Genomic DNA, 20952 nt, shown 5'->3' on the forward strand with positions numbered 1-20952 from the left:
ACACACACACACACACTCTCACACACACACATTATTGTCGCCTACCTTTGTTCCAAGTGCTACAAGGAAAACATCAGTCACCTAACCGTCATTATGGTGAAACTGGCTGGAACAGACAGCATTTATTTTCCACTCAAGCACTGGTTGAGCCCCCACCTCAACATCAGCTCCATTTCGCAACACGTGTGTGAAGTCTCACAGCTGCAGGGAAATTTTGGTTGTGCATAGTTTTTATTAGCTTGCTGGGCAGCTCGAAAAGGATCAAATAGGGTGTACCTGCTGAAGATCTCTCTTCTCTGTGTGCTCTTCACATTTCATAAATTCCTCAAGTTTCTGCTCAGCGCACTCCTCCTCCTCCTCCTCCTCCTCCTCCTCTTCCCTCTCTCAATGTCTCACACTTTCCACACACATCTGAAGCTCTGAGGCCTCTCTGAATGTCTCACGCTCTCTACCTCACTTTATGTTTCATGGGGAAACCTCTGAGTGGAGTTGGTGTTAAGGTGGACAAAGTAGGTTTTATCATATTAGACCCACACCTGCTGCTGTGAGAGAACTTATTGAAGTTGTAATTATTGTAGTAAGGGTAGTTATGGTAACTGTCCCATAGTCACCCCATAATACTCTCTCAGGGCACACTCTAGGCTAATTTACACCAGAAGCGAAACGACAGAAATCGTCTGTATGACATCCATCTATTGTTAGAGATAGAATTTCACTGGAATCAGTGCAGCAATTTAGACGGAAAGTTCTTAAGAGTCTATTACGTCTGTAATAATGAGTCCATTTCTATGGTTCATGTCTATTTTAGGGCATTTGTGAGGTGTAATACAAATCCACACACACACACACACACAGGAAAAAGCTGTATAAATTCATTCACTTGTTTCACACACCTATGTCTAGTTTGCTGTGTAAATTCTCAATACGTGTTAAATGACGAGTCCCTTGAGCTCATGGTCCTGTCCTCCTCTTCAGCTCACACAGGAAGTTGAGTCCATCCTGAGGCTTCTACTTCCTCTAACGCAAAACCCCCAGGAGGTGGGTGGCGGGCAGAATGACCTGCAGGGCATGGTGGCACAGCTGAAGAACCTGGCTCAGGAGCTCACACAACAACACTCATCGCAGGTGAGTGTAGAGGATCACACATACTCACTCACTCTCTCAGTCACACACACACACACACACACACACACACACACACACACACACACACACACACACACACACACACACACACACACACACACACACACACACACACACACACACACACACACACACACACACACACACACACACACACACACACACACACACACACACGCGCACACATACATATACACACACACATACACACAATCTTTCACTCTCACATACAGACACATACACACACACACACACACACACACATACATATACACACACATACACAGTCTTTCACTCTCACATACAGACACATACACATACATACACACACACACACACACACACACACACACACACACATACACACAGTCTTTCACTCTCACATACAGACACATACACATACACACATACACATACATATACACACACATACACACAGTCTTTCACTCTCACAAACACACATACACATGCACTCCCCACGTGGTCTCAAGGCAGTGGGAACTGGGGGTAAAAAAAATAACAATGGCTGACCTGATTTTCATTCTCCCTGAACTCTGAATCATGGGTATCTAGCTGCAGCGAGTCTGCGTGAACATCTCTCTCAGTGCTGGCGTGGTGGTGGTTTATGTGTGTGGTGTGAGGGAGAGTAGGAGTTAGCATTGCATTAGCGGAGTTGGCGCACTATAGTAGTCAGCGGAGTTGGCTCAGTAAAGGGAGGCTGTGTCCACTACATTAATCAGGTGTGTGTGGGGTTTGACTGCCCATGGCGTGTTTCCCAGCATCGGGTCGAGCACCTGAGCGGTCTTACTGATAAGAGCACGGCACACACAGACCTGAGAGGCTTATCTGAATGGCAGCATTCCCATCGAAGAATTTATGCTGACTCTGAATGCTAACCTTTGCCAACTAAGCCCGGTTTTACTTCCATGAGCTGCAAGTTTGGGTCAGAATTGACTGTCTGTGTTCTAAATGCCTGGCTAGATTTACTCTAGCTTCTAAAGGTCTTGATCCTGGATCAGAGGTAGCAGTGAAGGTCTCTGATTACCCACCTACGTCAGTGCTGGTACCTTTACTCTTGTTGCACGCTTGGGTCAACTGATAATGTATTTTTAATGCAGGTCAGCACTGGCTATCTTTAAGTTTAAGAGGCAACCTGTGCCACTGCCAACATTGGCGAGTTCAATTTTGGGTCAGCAGTTGCTAGCTTTCTTCAATTCCATTCTGATTAGCATTCAGTCTTAGCATTGCTCGAAATACCTGCTTCAGTGCTGGGTAGGTTAGCCCTGGATAGTTTGGATTGATGTCAGTACTGGCTTATAGATAGGCCTAGGTAGTACTTCACATAAAGTAAGTTTGTTGACAAAGTGTGTGTGTGTGTGTGTGTGTGTGTGTGTGTGTGTGTGTGTGTGTGTGTGTTCATTTAAATTATACAAAGTATAATGTAAGACATTTTTGTGAGGGGGTGGTCACAATGCCCCTCCATTCAAAGCTTTTTGAGACAGTTGTGCTTTGTTCTGGGTGTCCTGTGGACCTGATACAGTGAGTGAAAGGACAGGTGTGTGTGTGTGTGTGTGTGTGTGTGTGTGTGTGTGTGTGTGAGAGAGAGAGAGAGAGAGGCTGAGGGGTACTTTTTGGAGGGACAGCATGTCTTTCAGGGCTGTTACTTGAGACCAGATAACCCAGCCCAGCCCATTGGTCTCACAAAGACAACACAAAGACCAGGCCTTGTCCCTCTCTCTATCTGCCCCCCTCCTCTTCCCTCTCTCTCTCCCCTCTCTCTGCCCCCCCCTCTCCTGTTCTCTTTCTCCCTCTCTCTCCCCTCTCTCTGCCCCCCCTCTCCTGTTCTCTCTCTCCCTCTCTCTCTGCCCCCCCTCTCCTGTTCTCTCTCTCCCTCTCTCTCTCCCTCCTCCCTCCCTCCCTCTTATCGGCCTGCTGTAATGTGGGCCTGTCATGTGATCTGTGTTGTGTTCTGTCTCTCTGTGCGGTGTGCCCAGCAGCAGCTCAGTGGCTCCATTGTGGAGGTGGGGAGTGACCAGTCTGAGAGCCCGGCCCAGATACAGGACCTCAAGGATCAGGTGACTGACCACACCTCATGTGCTAAAACTATCACGTCACTATCACTCACACGGCTGGAAAAGGACAGATGTATGTGTGTATGTGTGTGTGCGTGTGTCTCTGTGTTTGTGTTTATTTGAGGGTGCACGTTTGGGTGGGGGTGGTGGGGGCTAACCTATTCATATCGTAGGTAGCTGCAGGTTCAGTTACTGTTTAGTTTTTCAAACAATGTAAACCAGGGTCAGGTCTGGTTTTGGTGGAAGTTGAAGTACTCAGGAAGACATTCATTCACTGAAAGAGGTCACATCAATTTGTCACATTTCTGTGGATAGGGCTCAGAGCTATTACGTGTGTGTGTCAAATCAGAAACCTGTTTCCCTTCATTTCATTTCATTTTACTTTATTTACTTTATTAGATCACCACAAAGTATATAGCTTCTTTTATGAACCCTAGTCTTCGTAAACACTTCCTGATTCAATAAACGCCCAGCTTTGACAAATACCCATTTCTGCCAAATGCCCTGGAGCTGCCTGAAACCAGGTGCTAGACCATCCATGAACTTTGTGCCCCCTAGTGGTAGCTTTGTAAATTAGCTTTTACATAGAACCAGAGAACCAGGGCATTGCCTCACCTTCTCTCTCGTCTTCTCTTCTCTCTCTCTCCCTCTGTCTCTCTTCCTCTCTCTCTTCATCTCTCTCTTTCTCTCCCTCTGTCTCTCTTCCTCTCTCTCTTTCTCTCTCTCAGGTGTGTGTGCTGCAGGAGGAGAATTGTGAACTGAGGTTGCTGTCGGAGTGCTGCAGGGTGGAGGAGGAGCACCTCCACCAGGCCATCAGAGACCGAGATGAGGCCATATCAAAGTAAACACACACACACACACACACAGAGATACGCAGACACACACATACGCACACACACACACACATAGAGAACTTAATGGGAGTTTCTTGTCAACATCCGGCACACTGAAGCTTATGCTACAACAATTATACGTTATATAAATTAGACCAGTCTTCTGAAACTATTTTTCCACACTGCCATCTGAAAACTTCAGTTGCGCCTGGTGTAGCAGTTTTCCAAGCATTTTATGCGTTTTAGTCATAATTCTGCCATAAGGGCATTGTGAATATGTTGCATATGATGCATTTTCATTCATTGTAGGTATAGACATCATGATCACATTATCCCAAACAAATAAACAAACAAACAAAAAAATGACACACACACACACACACACATTCACACAGTCTCACAGTCACACATACACGCACGCACAATGATCTTGACAATGTTATGTACCTGTCACCTGTCTGTTTCTGATTGGCAGGAAGACACTGATGGAGGCAGAGCTTGTGCGTAGCAAGAACGACATGATGAGTCTGAATAACCAGCTGCTGGAGGCCATTCAGAGGAAGCTGGAGCTCTCACAGGAGCTGGAGGCATGGCAGGTGGGATGGGTGTGAGTGTGTGCCTGTGTGTGTGAATAAAACCCAGTTTGTGAGAGACACAAAGGAGAGTTCACTCAGACGCCAGCTTAGAGTTATGCTACAGACACTATGCTACAGCACCCTCTGCTGGTCACAGTCTGCCATGCCCATTCGAGAGGGAGATGTCATGCCTGGTTGCCAGCTGTCCCATTCATGCCCTTTCACTGGGCACCAGGGCTACTGACAATTGCTGGCCAATGGTGTAGCCAGGAAGTGTTAAACTCCCACCCTCCAGCCATCAGAAGTGAGACTGTAACCAATGGCTTTGTTTTTAATCATGTATTTTCAGCCATATGGAGGGTATGGTGCCACAGCTCCCTCTAGTCGTGGTGAAGATTATAACTTATGACAAAAAGAAGACCTTGCTCACTTTAGCCCTAAAATATAGATATTATATTGCAGACCCGGTCACTGTCTATTAAATATACTGTCACACTCAATTAAATGGAATATTCAGGGGTTGTAATGTCTCTTTTATGTTTCTTTCTTTCTCTCCCTCCACTCACACACACTCTCTCTCTCTCTCTCTCTCTCTCTCTCTCTCTCTCTCTCTCTCTCTCTCTTGCTCTCTCTTGCTCTCTCTCTCCCTCCATCAGGATGATATCCAGGTGATTCTTAACCAGCAGCTCCGAACTCAGCAGCAGTGTGATCAGAGCCAGAGGAAGCCTGTGGCGTCTCACCCCCTCTCCTTCCTGCGTCGCTCCCGTCGCCTCTCCAACGCGCCAGTCTGCGTCTCCCAGACAACCACCACCACCGACCGCAACGGACCCTCGCCCTGGAGGGACTGGCTCAAGAGGGGCAAATGAGCTGCACTAACTGCCCCCGCCCCATCTTAAACCTGAACAAGTACCCCAGGGGCAAGTCAGCTACAATTCCTACCCCCTCATAAACTTGCGACTACACCAGGGGTAAGTGAACGGCTCCAATTGCCCCCTACTAGATGAACACTAGATGAACTGTACCCAGGACAAATGAGCCGTATTACCTGCCCCCACACAAACTACACAGACTGTACCAGGGGTAAGTAGGCAGCCCCATCTGCCCCCAAGAAGACGAGAAAAAGTGCACCAGGGGCAAATAAGCATCAAGACATGCCCCCATGCAAAACACACAAACTGCACCAGGGGGCATGCACCATCTGCCTCCTCAGAGAGCAGATGAACAGTAAGACACGCCATCTGCCCCCATGGAGGCCAAGCCAACTGCACCAAGGGCGATGTAGCCACACCATCTGCCCCAACACATACATGAAGTAGCTGCACCAGGGGCAGTTGGTAGTGGGGAGGGAAAGGGTGGGCTGATATCCCCCATGGTGCCCGAAGTTCAGGGTGGGCTTGAAAACATGAACATGCACCTGGTGCTAGGGGCTATTCGGACACAATGGGAACGAGCCCTGAAGTCCACTCTCCCTGACACTTCTCATCATTAGAGCACTACCAAGACCCCGGAGTCCACTGTTTCACATGGGCAGGCCTGAGAAGATGTACTTCTCGAAGAAGAATGAAGGAACGGATGCCTTATGCCGGTGATTTGGATCACCACACCTCTGGGAAACACAAAGAATGTGTTTTTTCTTTTTTCTCCTGATCAAAAAGTTCAAAGAGGTTCTATTTTGTTGTATGAAGTTGTATTATTTGATAATGCAAATGTTATGTTAGATCATCATTCAGTCAGTATTTGTATTTATTTTGATACGTTTTCCCTGTTATTGTGATTAAAGCTAAGGGAACAAGCATCACTGATCAAAGCATGTGCATGTCAGGCATGCACTTCCTAACGGTGCATTTAACACTGTATTTTCCAAGATGGCTGACTTGGCCCTGCAATATCTTACTATCAATGACTTTGCTTCTGACTATTCACAGAGATTATTGTGTGCATACACAAAGCCTTACTCTAGACACTATTCACATCTCTGAACTGTGATTGGCTAGAGTGTATGTTTTCAAACCAATGTTGACACTTGTTATTTAACCCAGGTGAGGGCTTGAGATTCCAGTGCACTTGTATGAGGTCAGAAAGTGTGTTGCAGGTGAAACCTGCTTTTCTATTGAAGTCCAATGGACTAACTCACACGAACACATTGACCACGAGTCCCTCCGACGTCAAAGCCCCCATGAGGGGCCTTTTGAAATAGAGAAGGAGATGGTTCATCAGGCCTGATGAAGATCTGTTTAGATCGAAACGTTGCCTTTTAAGAATAATTAAAGTATCTCTTGGAGCCCATATACAGTGTGCAGACCATCTCCTTCTGTCTCTGACACGTTTTGTCTGGCACCTCTTACAACATATTTTAGATGTGCGCACCCGTCTCTACAAATACGGCCTTATGAAATAGCCATCACTACACTACTGACTTGCCTGAGACACACGAGGGCGTGCTCACCGGCCTCATCACCACAGGTGCTGAGAGTCTTGTTCTGTTGCCACGATGCTGTACAGTATGCTTCCTGCTCCAGGGCTGGTTGGTGATTCACGTCTCTGCTGCAGCTGCTGAAGCCATTCCTTCAGTGATCCCTATATGTGACTCCTTCACTTGTCAATCAACAGGAACAGTCCAATCAACTGCATGCATAGGAATGCCCGTCACATCTATTCTCTCTATTGGCCTACAGAACAATGTGTAGTTTACTCACATTTCAACACATGCTGGTCACAGTTAAACTACTGATTGGTTAGTTCATGTGTGTTTTTTTTTAAAGCAAACTGTCTAATGCTGTAACAATGTTGAAAAATAAATGATGACTGACTATTTGTAGTACTTATTTGGTGATATTTGTAGTATGTTGATCTTTGAAATGCATGGTAAGGTGTTTATGTAGTGTTGTCTTGGAAAGCACATGTGAATGCCTTATACTGTGAAATAAAGTCAGTTTTGTACAAACACACAGTTAGCTCATTGGTCTGTTTTTCATTGGAAAAGAAATGGAAACATTAATGGTAACACTTTATTTACAGTAAACTCAGTATATATCCATAGCAGTGGAGTAGTCTAAGTGATACGCAGGACTACACAGTATACCCACTTAAAAAGCATCACCATCTCAGTATAAAACAGGCAAGGATACGTACTAACATTTGGGGTTGATCACAGTATACCCACTACAGCTAACTAGATTACATAACAATATACCCACATCAGCTAACTAGACTACACCACTGATCCATAGAGCATTACAAACACATTTAAAAGGGGTATAACATATTTATGTCTCATAATGATTAACATAAGTCTCTACAACCATTCAAAAGTAGTTACGGGATAAGTTTCAATGTTGTGGCATGAGCTTTTGAGTTTATTTATATTAGTCATTAGCTGATATAGTGGTGTAAAAATAGATGCGTAAAAAATAAATTTTGGATTAAAGAACCCACAGACACTATTGCTATACTGGTAGGTTAACGCAACATTCTATAGTTGAGGTCAATGTCAAGGTCATATTAGTTGTATGGCACATTTTAACAGAGGTTGAGCCACAGTGCTTTACAATTAGACAAGTAATTCATTTGTAATACAATAAAAAGAAAGGTAATAGTGAATCATTACCAAATAAAAAAAACAGTAAAGGGAATAAAATATGAGATAGTAATGATTATCTGGTTGATCTATGGTTAATAGCATTTCAAATTTTATTCAAACAAACAGCTGTTGTTCATCCAATTGAATTTCTATCAGCACCACCTGTTACAATAACAGTACCTGAAATGGCCAGAGGATGTCGCCAACGGGCCGTTGATTTAAATACACTCATTTGAGTGAGTCGGAGGCTGATGCTGAGGCTTCGAGCTAACTACAAGCCAGAACTTGTCACTTTTCCAAGGTACAGTTTAATAAGTGACGTGTCTCAACACTTTACTCTATGGTAGTAAGTTTATAATCCAGGGTCTCAGATGGTCCACCCATGTCTTTGGAAAGGCCTGTTTTTTTGTTATTATTGTTTTTGTAAACATAACCCTGTAAATCTATGGAGTCACTGTTGCTAAAGCCCATAGGCATGCCCTCATGGCACCAGTGAGCCTCTTGCTTAGAAATTAGTTATTAAGGAGATCCGGGAAAATAGGCTATACTATCTGACGGCATTGGAACACATCTCTTCACAGGGTGAGGTGAGGTAACCTTAACTGGAAAAGGAATTTAGGGAGGAGGCTCACCTTAATTAAAGCATTTGGCTGATATTCACATTCGTTCCCCTCCTCCCGGACAATTTGTAAACAAGTGTGCTGGAATCAAAAGCAGAGCATGCTGACCATTACACCGCAGTGTTTGAAGCAGCAGTGTTTCTGTACAGCATGAACTGTTTGTTCTTCTCTTCAGAGCTCTCTGTAGGATACCTGCTCTCATACATTAGGAGACTGGATGTGCGTGTGTGCGTGTATGTGTGTGTGTGTGTGTGTGTGTGTGTGTGTGTGTGTGGGCGTGCATGTGTGTGTGTGTGTGTGTGTGTGTGTGTGTGTGTGTGTGTGTGTGTGTGTGTGTGTGTGTGTGAGTGAATGTCAAATTCTCAACATTCCTTACCGCTTGGTCCACATATGGCGTTTCAGACCACTCTGCTCTGCTAACTGTAATAGGACTATTTGATTCCACAAACACAAACGGTACAGTATCTTGAAGGCTATAGACATTAACTCTGTATTATGTCTACATTGACGTCACTAAGACATGCACTAGGCTACCCAAAATGTGGGAAATGTACAGAATTATCAATAAAACACACTGAGCAACCATTTCCAGTACAGTAATATGAACACCCTCAGCAGCCAAGAGCACATGCTAAACCAAATTAAAACAAAGTATTTGTTTGTTGTTGTTTGTCGTTTGGGATATTGTGGTTTTGTGGTGTCTATACCTATCCTGGATCAAACTGTATCAACATGTTTGTGGTTGTCGTATTACAGAATTATAAACCACAGGGATATAGACAATACACACACAGGTGGATAAACACTCTCTTCTAGTTCTGTGGCATCAGTAAGATAGTTATTGTTGTGTGTAGTTGGCCAGACACACTAATGATCCTTTGTGTGTGAGAGGCAGACAGAGAGACTCACTGTTTTCTACCCACATAATACACAGGCTGGTCCCTTGGTCTGGCTACCGTGGCTGCCTAGCAACCTACTGGTGGCTCACCTTCTCCAGTTTCGGTCACGTGAGCCAGGAGTTTCAGGCCCCTCGTTAGTGCGTGCTCAGGGTCCAGTTTCCTCACAGACGTGCGGACTGAACAGAGGGGCTCTCTGTGTGTGTGTGCAGGGAGATCCGTCGAGATTAGAGGGACCAGGAATCTCTTTTCCTCACTCAGCTTCCCCCGAAACTCTTCTCATCAGCGTCAGGTTTTATTTGTCAGGCAGTTTGATGTTTGGTTGTGTGATGATGCCTATTCAGTCATCATTTCCAGTGTTTCTCTTATCTTGTTTTAATTGGCCAAGGAGTCACTTCCTCAATCCCGATTTGATCTGATTCTGTGAAGAGGAAGTTAAAGGATTAACAAGCTCAAAAGAACAGAAAAATAGTGATGACCAATGATGATGGCCCATCCCAAATGTTAGCAGTGACATGGTTACCAGTTCCCATGTCAGCGCAATCCATTAAAGATTAACACTTCCTGTAGAGAAAGAAAAACTCACTCCAGCTTTCCCAAGCTCGTAACACTGCCGGGTTTGTGGAGACTTTACCCTGATGAGGTTGTTATGGAAACTAACCACAAGCCATCTTATGTCACAACTCCACACACACAACAAGACAACTGGGCCTATCTTATTTACGCTCTGAGCCTCTGAGTTATGGAAGGTGTTGAAGTCTTAGGGAACACTGCAGCTAAGCCATATTGTCATAGAGACCCTTTCAAGAGAGTTCCATTATCAGCATCATAGTTGGCCCCACAAGACTTCCGTTTTAACATTCCATATGTAATCTTAATGCAGAGGAAGTAGATTCAAAGATCCTTGATTACTAGCTCCGCTTTAACCCTCTCTGGTAGATTGGGGCCAAATAGAACGTTCAAGCATTGTTTTTGTTTTTATTGTTGAAAGGGTCCATACTGCTAATTTCAATCGTTGTTTTTGAGTGAACTGAAAAACAACAACATTAAATTAAATGTTTATGGTGCTTTATTTAGGTACTCAAAATGCTTTAGCTGTGAAGGTGGTGGAGGATCTCACACCACCAGAAACAAACTCCCAAACAAAGGTGGAGCGATGCTTGAAAATGGGGGACAGAAACAGTCATCAAAGTAATCATCACAAATTCACCATTGTTCTGTGTGAAGTGTTTGCATGATATGATAGGGAGAACAAGCCATTTACATTATTCATCATTCTAATGTGTCAGAGTTTTTGTTTTGTAACCATCAAACCAAACAAAAAAGTGTTCTACAACTTCTGTAACCACAACTCTTTGATAACTTATAAAGGTAAAGAAATATACTTTCTGCAAAAAAGTTGGTCTTCTGGCACAACTTACCCCATATGGGGTAAGATGAGTCTAGGTGTGGGGTAAGTTGGTCCAAAACAAAGATTTTGGGTAAAACATTTTTTACTTTCTTAGAACAATAGTTTAATTTCTACAAACTGTAACAAACACCAACACCAACTGAGAATTTGGCAAATAGCTTCAACTTAAAATTTGGCAAGATTTAGGCCTATAACATTTTTTGTTGCCTGTTTACCTTTGAATTCATCCTTTTAATTGACTTAAATAAGTCAGATTGATTTGCTGCCTAGTCTCTTTAACTCTTAGTAACACTAAGGAACCATACCAAGGAACTAACCAAGGAACCAAATTTTACAGATGCAACACAAGTACTAGTTAGCCGTCTCAATTACCCCAGTCCTGGTGGCTCATCTGAAAAGAAAGAAAATGCTTCTCACAATAAGATAAGGTAACATTCATGATTTTGTTTAGCCCTCATATCATGCTTATCATGCTTTAAAGGACACTTGAAGTGTAATCCATCTGAATGTTGTTCTGTTCACGTTTCCTCTAAATCACTCTAACTCTTGGTGAGCAAAAAAATCATATTTTTACACATATATATATTTTTTTACCACATTTGCCATGTGCTGTACCTTTCCACAGATTGTAAAGAATGATTCCTTCTTCCTTAAAATCCTGTTACATGATAAAAAATTGTTTACGGTTTCCTAGAAAAAAGGGGTGTCTCATCTTACCCCTATGCTCAACTTACCCCATTCTCCCCTATGCAATAGCAGACATTGTTGGTCAGTGTGTCACTTACAAGGAAGACATAATGTCTTATTCATACTGGATGTGAATGTCTTCTTCCTCCATGCGGTCACCAATGACTGTTTGTACTGTCTATATGGAGGTCACTGTGAAACAGAAACCCTTAATTTTCCACCTGCTAATAGCAGGCTGAACGGATGAATGGATGAGTGCTAGGAGGCTGAGATGGGCAAAAAAAGCAGTCATGCGAAGCAAACGCAGTGCAGACCCTCGCCCTGCCCTGCCCTTCCCTGCCCTGTCCTGACATAGGCAAAGTGAAACTAAGTTCCAGCATCTGCACTCTGAGCTACAGTACATTGATTACGTAGGACTGAGATATGGTGAACCCCCTTCTGCCTTACATGGAAAATATCAAGTAGATTGAACCTTTTAAGGGGGGAGGGGCTTGTAATTTAAGCAAACAAATTGGAGTCAAACAAGTGGATCATTCATTAACACATGCATGGTTTCAGGGGAGCACATCTGTGAATTAATTTAAGACATTAAGAATATGAGACTATAGCCAATCATGTGCGCAAAAAGGCTCTTGATTTTGACACTGTACCCAGTTCCATAAATATCCCCATATGAATGCAGCAATCTACTTTAGAAATTCCCCAAATATAAAAAGGCACTCTCTGTTTCACTGTGTTTCATAGGTAGCCTGAGGTTCTTTGTTTTGGTACTGACTCTAATATCCCCACTGTGAGAGTATATAGCTGCCAGCCCCTTACACATCTGGGTCCAAACACAAATCTCCTCACCATTAACTATTCAAATCTCCCCAAAGGATGAGGGCTTCTGTTTCGCAGTTCCTGCAACTAAGCATGAATCACATGCGTGAATGACTGTTTGGTTACATAGAGCTGACGGCCCACACCCAACCACCTGCATTATTAAAGCAGAAAACACAGCTAAGGGTTGTGCCTTTCGTCACCTTAGACGTGCTATCGGCTGCTGAGTCTTCACAGAAGGAGTCAACAGATAATTATATACATTTATATGCATACCTCTCTATTTTCAAAAACCTCCTGAAGACCCACCTCTTCTGAGAAAACCCTCCTCACCTAGCACTTCTAAACAGCTGGACATGCTTAATCGAGTACTTATTTAATCGACTTTCTTCTCTGTCCTGACTATCCCTTCCTTCAGTCAGTGCAGATTTGTATATGCATTTGTTCTTATGGCAGACTTTTATCTAAAGCGACGTACACGAGAGGAGCAACACTCAATAGAGTAGGAGGCCTTGGAGCGCCAGGTAATACATCTATTCAGTAAGGCGAAGTGCAAGGATCGTGTCAATAAGTGCACAGAAAGAGTGAGTTTGGTGCGTTAGAGGAGTTAGGAAAGGAATTGCTCTCGGAAGAGATGGGTCATCCTTCACATTAATCACATTTTATGGATGATGGTTTGGCTGGGTTGCTTCCCTTGCCACAGGAGATCTCCACAGAATTAACGTGAGGTCAAACAGACTGCAAGACAGATGCCAGACAGATGCCAGGACAGCACTGTCTCTGGTTCGACCCGATTTCATGCCAGATCCATGTTAGAGTTTACCGTTATCAGGATAACCCTACTGTACGCCTGGGTGGTTGGCTCGGGCACTATCTGGCTCACAGGTTAAAGAGTGTGGTGTTTTGAAGTGTTGGGGAGGCTGACATTGATCCGCTGTGGGCTGAATGGACGTTGCCATGCTGGGCCGGGCTGGGCTGGGCTGTAAAATGAGAAGAGTTCCTCCCCTTTATCATATAGCGGAGTCAGACTCTGCTGAATATTTTACAGGGCAGCTGTTAGTGCATGCAAGGAGCCGTGTGGGCCCTGTGAGAATGCCAAAGATTATCGAAAGGACTGTTGAAAGACTTCAGCATACTATATAGCATTCAAAGACACTTTTTTTTAGGAAGAAACGGTGGTTTGGTTTACATGTTGGTTTATCTTGATAAATTTGACAGTATACTGGTACACTCATTTCCATACAAAATTTATTTTGTTTAAAATGTTTAAAATTTATTACGTGTGATTTATGTTAGTTTGTTTTAATGCCCTCACTTCCTGGAATAACATTCAACGCACTTCTAAAATTACATCTTTGTTCAAATCTCTAATCTCTAATTTCCCTGTCTCAAACTGTACCTGTTTTATTCTATCCTTTTACTTGCTTTATTTTTATCTTTTTTATTATTTGTTAGTTGACTGTGTAATAGGCCATGCTCTCTATTTTGTATATTTGTTGTATCTCATGAGATCATCAGCTACATTGGAAATGAGGGCTAGCCTCAATTGTATTCCTGGGAATGAAAATAAAAGTGTTTAAATCTTAAATCTGTGTTGTGTTTGTGTTTTAAATCTTCAGGAGGTGTCCCCCAGCTCTGGTTTGACCTGTGTGCATCCTGTGTGAACGGAGTACAGGAAGTGTTGTTTGAATTCAGGAAATGCCTCGTGTTGGGTACGTCATCAGCCCTCACTGTCACTGTAGAGCCACACTGCAACACACCACACTACAGTAAGAACCAAAGATTCAAGAACAGAGCTCCGCTCTAGAATCTTTGGTAAGAACCAACCCTGTGTGAGGGTTGGGGACAAACAGAGAGTGGGGAAGGTCACCCAAGAGTCTGCACATCTGTGTCTGCTGAATGAATACACGTAAATAGGAATCTAAACGTTTGTGGAGTATAGATTCAAGGCTTAGAAAGTAAGCAAGTAAAAGAGGAAATAGATCACTTTTGGTTTATGCTGAAATTCATGTTTATGGTATGGCATGTTACAAGCTTGTACCCCATTCTGTCAATTCATTCACCATCACAGACAATGACAATCTGAGTTTATCATAAGAGTTTATTGTTTAGCACAACTTAAAGCACCTCAACATTTGTCATTTAAAAACAAACTGCTTTTTAAGAAAATGTGGAATGTGGAGAGCAGATGTGTGTGTGTGTGTGTGTGTGTGTGTGTGTGTGTGTGTGTGTGTGTGTGTGTGTGTGTGTGTGTGTGTATGTGTGTGTGTGTGTGTGTGTGTGTGTGTGTGTGTGTGTGTGTGTGTGTGTGTGTGTATGTGGACAGTAACATAAGCCCATAAGCCTCATCAGGTGTGGGTGACTCTCCCAGGTGTCTTCCGCACCCCACCGCACACACAAAGTGACCCTCACAGAAGACCACCTGTCCACCAGAGTCCTCGTCCAGATCAGGTGACCAATCCCGCCACCCCCTCCACTTCTGACCTGTGTCTGAGTGCCTCCTACCCATGAAACACATGACCTATGAAACATTGATGCTGTCATATATCTTTGCCCACCATGAAAGCTGATAGGTGTAAGGCCGGTGAGTGACTGCAACAGGTCCACTTAGAAACTCAAAATATACAATGTGATGACTGATGGATGATATTAGTTTGAACATTAACCGCTGAGTAAAAAATATGATATTTCAAAAACAGAAACACCACAGTGTTTTTAACAATTGAAGATGAAGATTCACAGATTCCTAAAACAAGAGAAGGAAACAAAAAATATAAGCCAATACATGTATGCGAGCAAAAAAACTGCATGAAAAAAAAACTTAATATAAGCAAAAAGTTACAGACATATTTGTTCATACACATTGTCTTGTAACAGTGTAAGACAAAGCGCACAATATACTTATATACTATGCAACATATTTTGCTAAATAGTCTTTTTTTTTTTACAAAACTCTTTTCACCAAAGCTTTCAGACATTTAAGTGACCATCTTACACAAAAAAAAGCCAAATACAATAAAAAAAAAGTGTTGAATCATAAGCACTCCTTGTCCACCTTGAGCATGCTGATCGCAAACACAAGACACAACTAAGACCACAATACAAAAGCCAAAACACGTACACACACACACACACACACACGCAGAGCCCTTCATTGCGGAGTCATGTGGGACATCATCTCTGAATGTCCGTTATCGTTATCATTAACACACACACACACACACACACACACACACACACACACACACACACACCTACTGGAGAGTGTAGAGTTTGTTTTTCCCCTGTTTTTCCCCGCCTCGCCTCCTGCCACGCTCACACGTAGGGGTCCCTGGCGGGTCGTGAGCGGGTCCCCCAGGAGCGGAGCGCGGGGCCGAGTACGCCATGCGGGACGGGTTGTACTTCTTCTCCTGGGGGGGGCAGGAGCAGCAGAGCAGCGACCCCCCCATCAGCAGCAGCGCGGCTGCCGCCCAGCCGATGTAGAGGGCGGCCCCCAGCTCCCGCCGCTGGGCATCGGTCAGCAGCGGGTTGTAGAAGTCCCGGATGATGGTGTTGGCCGACCAGGACACGGGCACCAGCTGCATGACGCCGGACACGATGAAAAGCACGCCGGCGGCGATCATCACGCGCGACTTGGATGCCTCGTCCTCGATGCAGTTGGTGCACTTGGCGCCGCCGATGGACACCAGCACGGCGAGGACGGTCAGCAGGACGGAGATGACGGTCAGGGCACGCGCCGCCTGCAGGTCCTGCGACAGCGCCAGCATGGAGTCGTAGACCTTGCACTGCATCTGACCCGTGCTCTGGACCACGCAGCTCATCCACAGGCCGTCCCAGATGATCTGCGCCGTCACGATGTTGCTGCCGATGAACGCCGTCACGCGCCACATGGGCAGGGCGCAGGCCACGATGGCCAGCAGCCACCCCAGGACGCACAGCACGATGCCCAGCAGCTCCAGACCCGCAGACATGCTGACACACACTCCGACACACACACACACACTGAAAAGTTGGGCTATCAGAGGACACACACACACGCACACACACACACACACACACACACACACACACACACACACGAAGTGCCCTCACACGAATGCTCGAAAGCGTCACAGACCCTTTGCAGCTGCTCAGGTGAAACACATACGCACTCAATGCCACACACACTCAAACACACGCACACACACACACACACACACACTCTTACTCAGACTCTGTAGAGCCCTTCAACAGAAACACAAACACACACTCACACACAGGTCAATCCGAGGAACATCCAAGTCCATGAGAGAGAGGATGAAACTCTACATTCAGGCTGGTTGGCTGGTTGGTGTCTTTCTCTCTGTCTCTCTCTGTCTCTCTCACTCTGTCTCTTTCTCTCACACACACACACGCACAGAGTAAGAACCTGGGCTGCAGCACCACAAGTAGCTTTTATACCCCGGAGGAGCCAGGAAGGAGGAGTCCAGCGGGGAGGTGACATCACACCATGAAAGGCTGCGGGTGCTCCCATCACTTGTCATGACAACGGGCTGAAGACATTCATCTCAACGATAATGAGTGATAAACAGCACAAGTAGACAGGAGTGAATAATCACATGGCTAAATTTTTATTAATTTGATAACTTTTAATGGATTTAAAGAATGCTGAACATCTTATGACAGCAGGGATGGTACAAGTACACATTCCCCATACTCAAGTAGAAGTACAGATACCTCTGTAAAAAAGAGTAAAAGTATAATTAGTGACTACACTTCTTTACTCAAGTAAAAGTAACAACGTACAGGCTATAAAACGTACTAAAAGTATAAAACTAAAAACTATCCTAGCTTTTTTGAAGAAGTATTTTACCAGTTGTTTCTGTTAAAAGAAGCGGGCTGTAGCTTACAATGGTATATTCCAAATTAACTGTTTTAACTGTAACTCCTTAATAACTATTTAATTGTCCCTGTGGTATTTCATACAAAAAATCAAGCAAGCTTGTTGCCTACTACCAAGCCAGGGATGAACTTGCAGAAAAACATTCTGTTTGAGGTCAGCACGCTGGCAGAATATAGCCTGGTTACCAAACTCATTCACAAAGTAAATAGAGTCTGGTCACTCACGATTGGGAATCCTTTTCAACACTAGCATGGTGATAGACGTAAACAAAGCGTTAACTTTGAAATCCTTCGTCCAGCCTAACCAATCACATTGTTTAGAGATTCTGTGTGTCACTTCCTACATCACCTAAACTTTACAAACTGACAATAAACAGTATTGTCAGTCAAGAAACAATGTACCGGTATGTGGGCCTATCTTTGCTTTCGATTTCGAACTATAGCAGCTCATCTCATCGCTGATTGGCTTAGCCTTTTTGAGGTTGGTTAGAATTGTTAGTGAATTATCGTGTTCTAGACCATATTTCTGCATTCGTTGCCCCTTACTTGTACTCTGCACAATGACAATAAAGTTGAATCTAAGCTAATGTAATCTCCCCGAAAGGAAATTTAGGTGGGCGTGGCCAGGCTAAGCAGAATAGGCTTAGGATAATGTCACAATATTTTCCGACAAATGTTTTAGACGGAAAAGCAAACAAAGGATAGATGTTTTGATGTCTGTGTGCATTCTGAATTCAACAAATAAGTTTTCCAACCATTGCCTAACCATTGTTTTGGCGTTGCCCCTTAGGTGGCACCCCTAAAGCTGCAAAGTTAATCCCCTTTTTGCATCACTATTGTCCCATCGACTTAGGTTGAAATCAGCCTTGATGTTGGGGAAGCACACAATGACCTCAAAAATAATTCATAACTCGCCTCGAATGCATGAACACAAAAGTAACAAGACCTTTGAAGAGAGTTTTGAAAATGTAAGGAGTAGAAAGTAAGGACATTTCTGTGAAAATGTAGGGGAGTAAAGTAAAAAGTTGCTAGAAAAATAAATACTCCACAGTACTGAAGTATTTGTACTTCGTTACTTCCCATCTCTGTATAGCAGTTTTGCTTTTGAAGACTGCCGTGTCCTTCGGTGGAATATTTTTAGTAATGTCAGAAAATTATTTGAAAGGCCTGATGTTAAATAAAGCTTATTAAATCATGCCAGACATTTCCATTCAGGGTTATTCCATATCAACATGGATTGTATTCACAGTTCCCCATGTCTTATGACTATCATATAGAAAACCTCAGTCTGATATCTTATTTCGTTGCTGAGATATGCCTTTTCGATTATGGATAGACACAGCTTAGAAAATTGTAGCATGACCCTTTGATTGATTTTTTTGGCATTAGGGAGGAAAGCATATTTTTGCTCTCGAGTGATTTTAATGTGGAGCACTTACAATTTCAAAAAATTCAAAATTTTCAAAAATTTTGAAAATAACCTTGGAGATGTTCCAGTAGCCTTTACATTTGACATGCTTGTCTACTGTATAAATGTATTTCTGAGCCCACCCAGGCAACTCTTTCCATTGATTTCTCTGGTCCTTGTTCATTAAGGTCTACACAATGATAACAAACTGCAGAGTGAATACTTTCTCCATTCAAATAGGCTGAATTACTACAAGATTAAATACATCATGCAAATAAATGTTTTGAATGTCACATTTTAAGCACAAAACAAAGCATTATTTTATTATAATAAAAGCATATATTTACATTATATTTATTATCTGCATGGGTACCAACAAATTCAGCCAAGACTAGGTCTTGTTGAATGAGTTAATATGACATTTTAATATGACATAATATGACATTTGTTTTACTAATCTTGTTGAATTTACTTGGTTGACACAATTGAACATAATAATAAGTTGTTATTATTAACCCAGCACAGTGGGTTTTTGTCATTCATGTTAAAATAATGACACAATCATATACTACAAAACACACCCATTAATGCATCCATAACCTGTTATCTGTCTACTACAGCCTCAAGCTCAAAGCATTGGAATAATACTTGGATGTACAAACTTGATAATATAATAAACTACAGAAAGGGTACTTTAGGCAGAAAAGTTCCCCTTTTTCACAACACACACACACACACACACACAAACCTTTCAACAGTCTGCTTACATTTTGTCCACACACACACACACACACACACACACACACACACATAGAAGATTAGTTAGACAATGTTTGTTCTGTTTGTAGTGCTCTCTCAGTACTTTCCTCAAGTGTTCACGCACATGTGTAATGGCTTGAGGGCATTTTTGTCTTTATAAGTCTTCTTAAGTCAGGGGAAAGATGAGCTGCAACTTTCTCCAATTCATTCATTTTCATAAGGGAATGCACCCCGATCCCCCAAAGCACGGGTAATTGGTGAATGATCTGTGGTTGTGTTGCTGAGAGTTCCATACTGAGGGGGTCAGTGTTTGTGTGTGTGTGTGAGAGAGAGTGTGTGTTTGAGACGTGCAATCTTTGATGTGGCCAGCAGCTATGCCTACCTGTCACGTCCGCCTCTGACCTCGGATTCCTTGTGAGTGGCCACAGGCTGCAGAATGTAGGCCAGAGATGTGGCTAGTGCTCCTCTAACATTCCTATCCATCCCAGTGATGACAAGCAGCGCAGGGGCCCTGAAACAACCATTGTTCCTGGCAGGTTTCGGACAGTCAGGGATGGTGGGAGACGGAGTGTGTGTGTGTGGGGGTGGCGGTTGGGATAACTGACAAAGGTGGGGATTCTTGTGGAGAGAGAAGCCAGCTGGCCCAGGAGACATGGTCAGTTTCACACACACACACACACACACACACACACACACACATACTGTACCTCACTAGCCCAGCTTTCCCAAGCTTTCCTTTTTTTGTTTCTCCTGAAGTGGGCTAAGTGGAGGCCTGGTGAAGGAGAAAGGGTCTTTCTCTAGCGACTTTTTTTTTTGGATGCCTTTTTGTAGGCTGTTGATTTTGGGGCCCTCTTGTGGATATCAGTGTCCTCCTGAAGAGCTTCCCACCCGAGAGTCGACTAATAAGAATCAGCACAAAGCTGTTTTATTTCATGTGGTTGGAATTTACCCTCACAGTCACATATGTACATAGTCAATAAGTTAGGCCACGCCCACATGTACCGGGGTATTTTTAAAAACAAATGTTTTTCCTCCTTCCTTCACTGATCAAAAACAAAGAGTTTTTTTGTATGGATCTCTTGTGTGGATTTTTCCTTAAATATCTGGCTATGAGTGGACATAGCCTAAGACACAATCGATGCTAACTGAACTCAAAAGGAACCAAATAGCTGAAACCTATTGTAGGAACATGAGTCAAGATTCTGCTACATTTAATAGAATGGAAGTGGTAAACAGTGTCAAAATATATGACAGCATCTGCACAA

General features: G+C 43.5%; 2 protein-coding genes and 1 long non-coding RNA gene across 5 annotated transcripts in view; 1 reads left to right on the top strand and 2 right to left on the bottom strand.

Moving 5' to 3' along the window:
* The window catches only part of si:ch211-235m3.5 (BICD family-like cargo adapter 1), a 19756-nt gene extending 13996 nt beyond the window's left edge, over positions 1-5760 (top strand). For 2 of the 3 annotated variants that reach the window (XM_048264336.1, XM_048264338.1), the window contains 5 exons: positions 976-1125; positions 3141-3221; positions 3947-4059; positions 4527-4647; positions 5283-5760. In XM_048264336.1, the coding sequence (XP_048120293.1) occupies positions 976-1125; positions 3141-3221; positions 3947-4059; positions 4527-4647; positions 5283-5492 (675 nt within the window). In that variant the 3' untranslated portion in view covers positions 5493-5760. The remainder of the gene's footprint in view (positions 1-975; positions 1126-3140; positions 3222-3946; positions 4060-4526; positions 4648-5282) is intronic. The other variant, XM_048264337.1, reaches the window with a different exon arrangement.
* A 2984-nt stretch (positions 5761-8744) lies between these two features.
* LOC125308087 lies at positions 8745-10465 on the bottom strand. Its single transcript, XR_007195831.1, has 3 exons — positions 10309-10465; positions 9815-10143; positions 8745-8907 (listed from the first exon to the last, which is right to left on the bottom strand). It is a non-coding gene; the product is annotated as an uncharacterized LOC125308087 (long non-coding RNA).
* Positions 10466-15673: 5208 nt separating this feature from the next.
* On the bottom strand, positions 15674-17031 carry LOC125307903 (claudin-3). Its single transcript, XM_048264034.1, has 2 exons — positions 15898-17031; positions 15674-15704 (listed from the first exon to the last, which is right to left on the bottom strand). The coding sequence occupies exons 1-2, from the start codon at positions 16608-16610 to the stop codon at positions 15674-15676; spliced, it is 744 nt and encodes a 247-aa protein (XP_048119991.1). The 5' UTR covers positions 16611-17031.
* Between the last annotated feature and the right edge of the window lie 3921 nt (positions 17032-20952).

This window comes from Alosa alosa, chromosome 15 (genome assembly GCF_017589495.1).
Source record: "Alosa alosa isolate M-15738 ecotype Scorff River chromosome 15, AALO_Geno_1.1, whole genome shotgun sequence".
NCBI lineage: Eukaryota > Metazoa > Chordata > Actinopteri > Clupeiformes > Clupeidae > Alosa > Alosa alosa.

Coding starts and splice junctions, on each gene's coding strand:
- LOC125307903 (XM_048264034.1), bottom strand. CDS start 16,610: ATGTCTGCGGGTCTGGAGCTGCTGGGCATCGTGCTGTGCGTCCTGGGG. Junction 15,705..15,897: donor AACAAACTCTACACTCTCCA/GTAGGTGTGTGT, acceptor GTTTGCGATCAG/CATGCTCAAGGTGGACAAGG.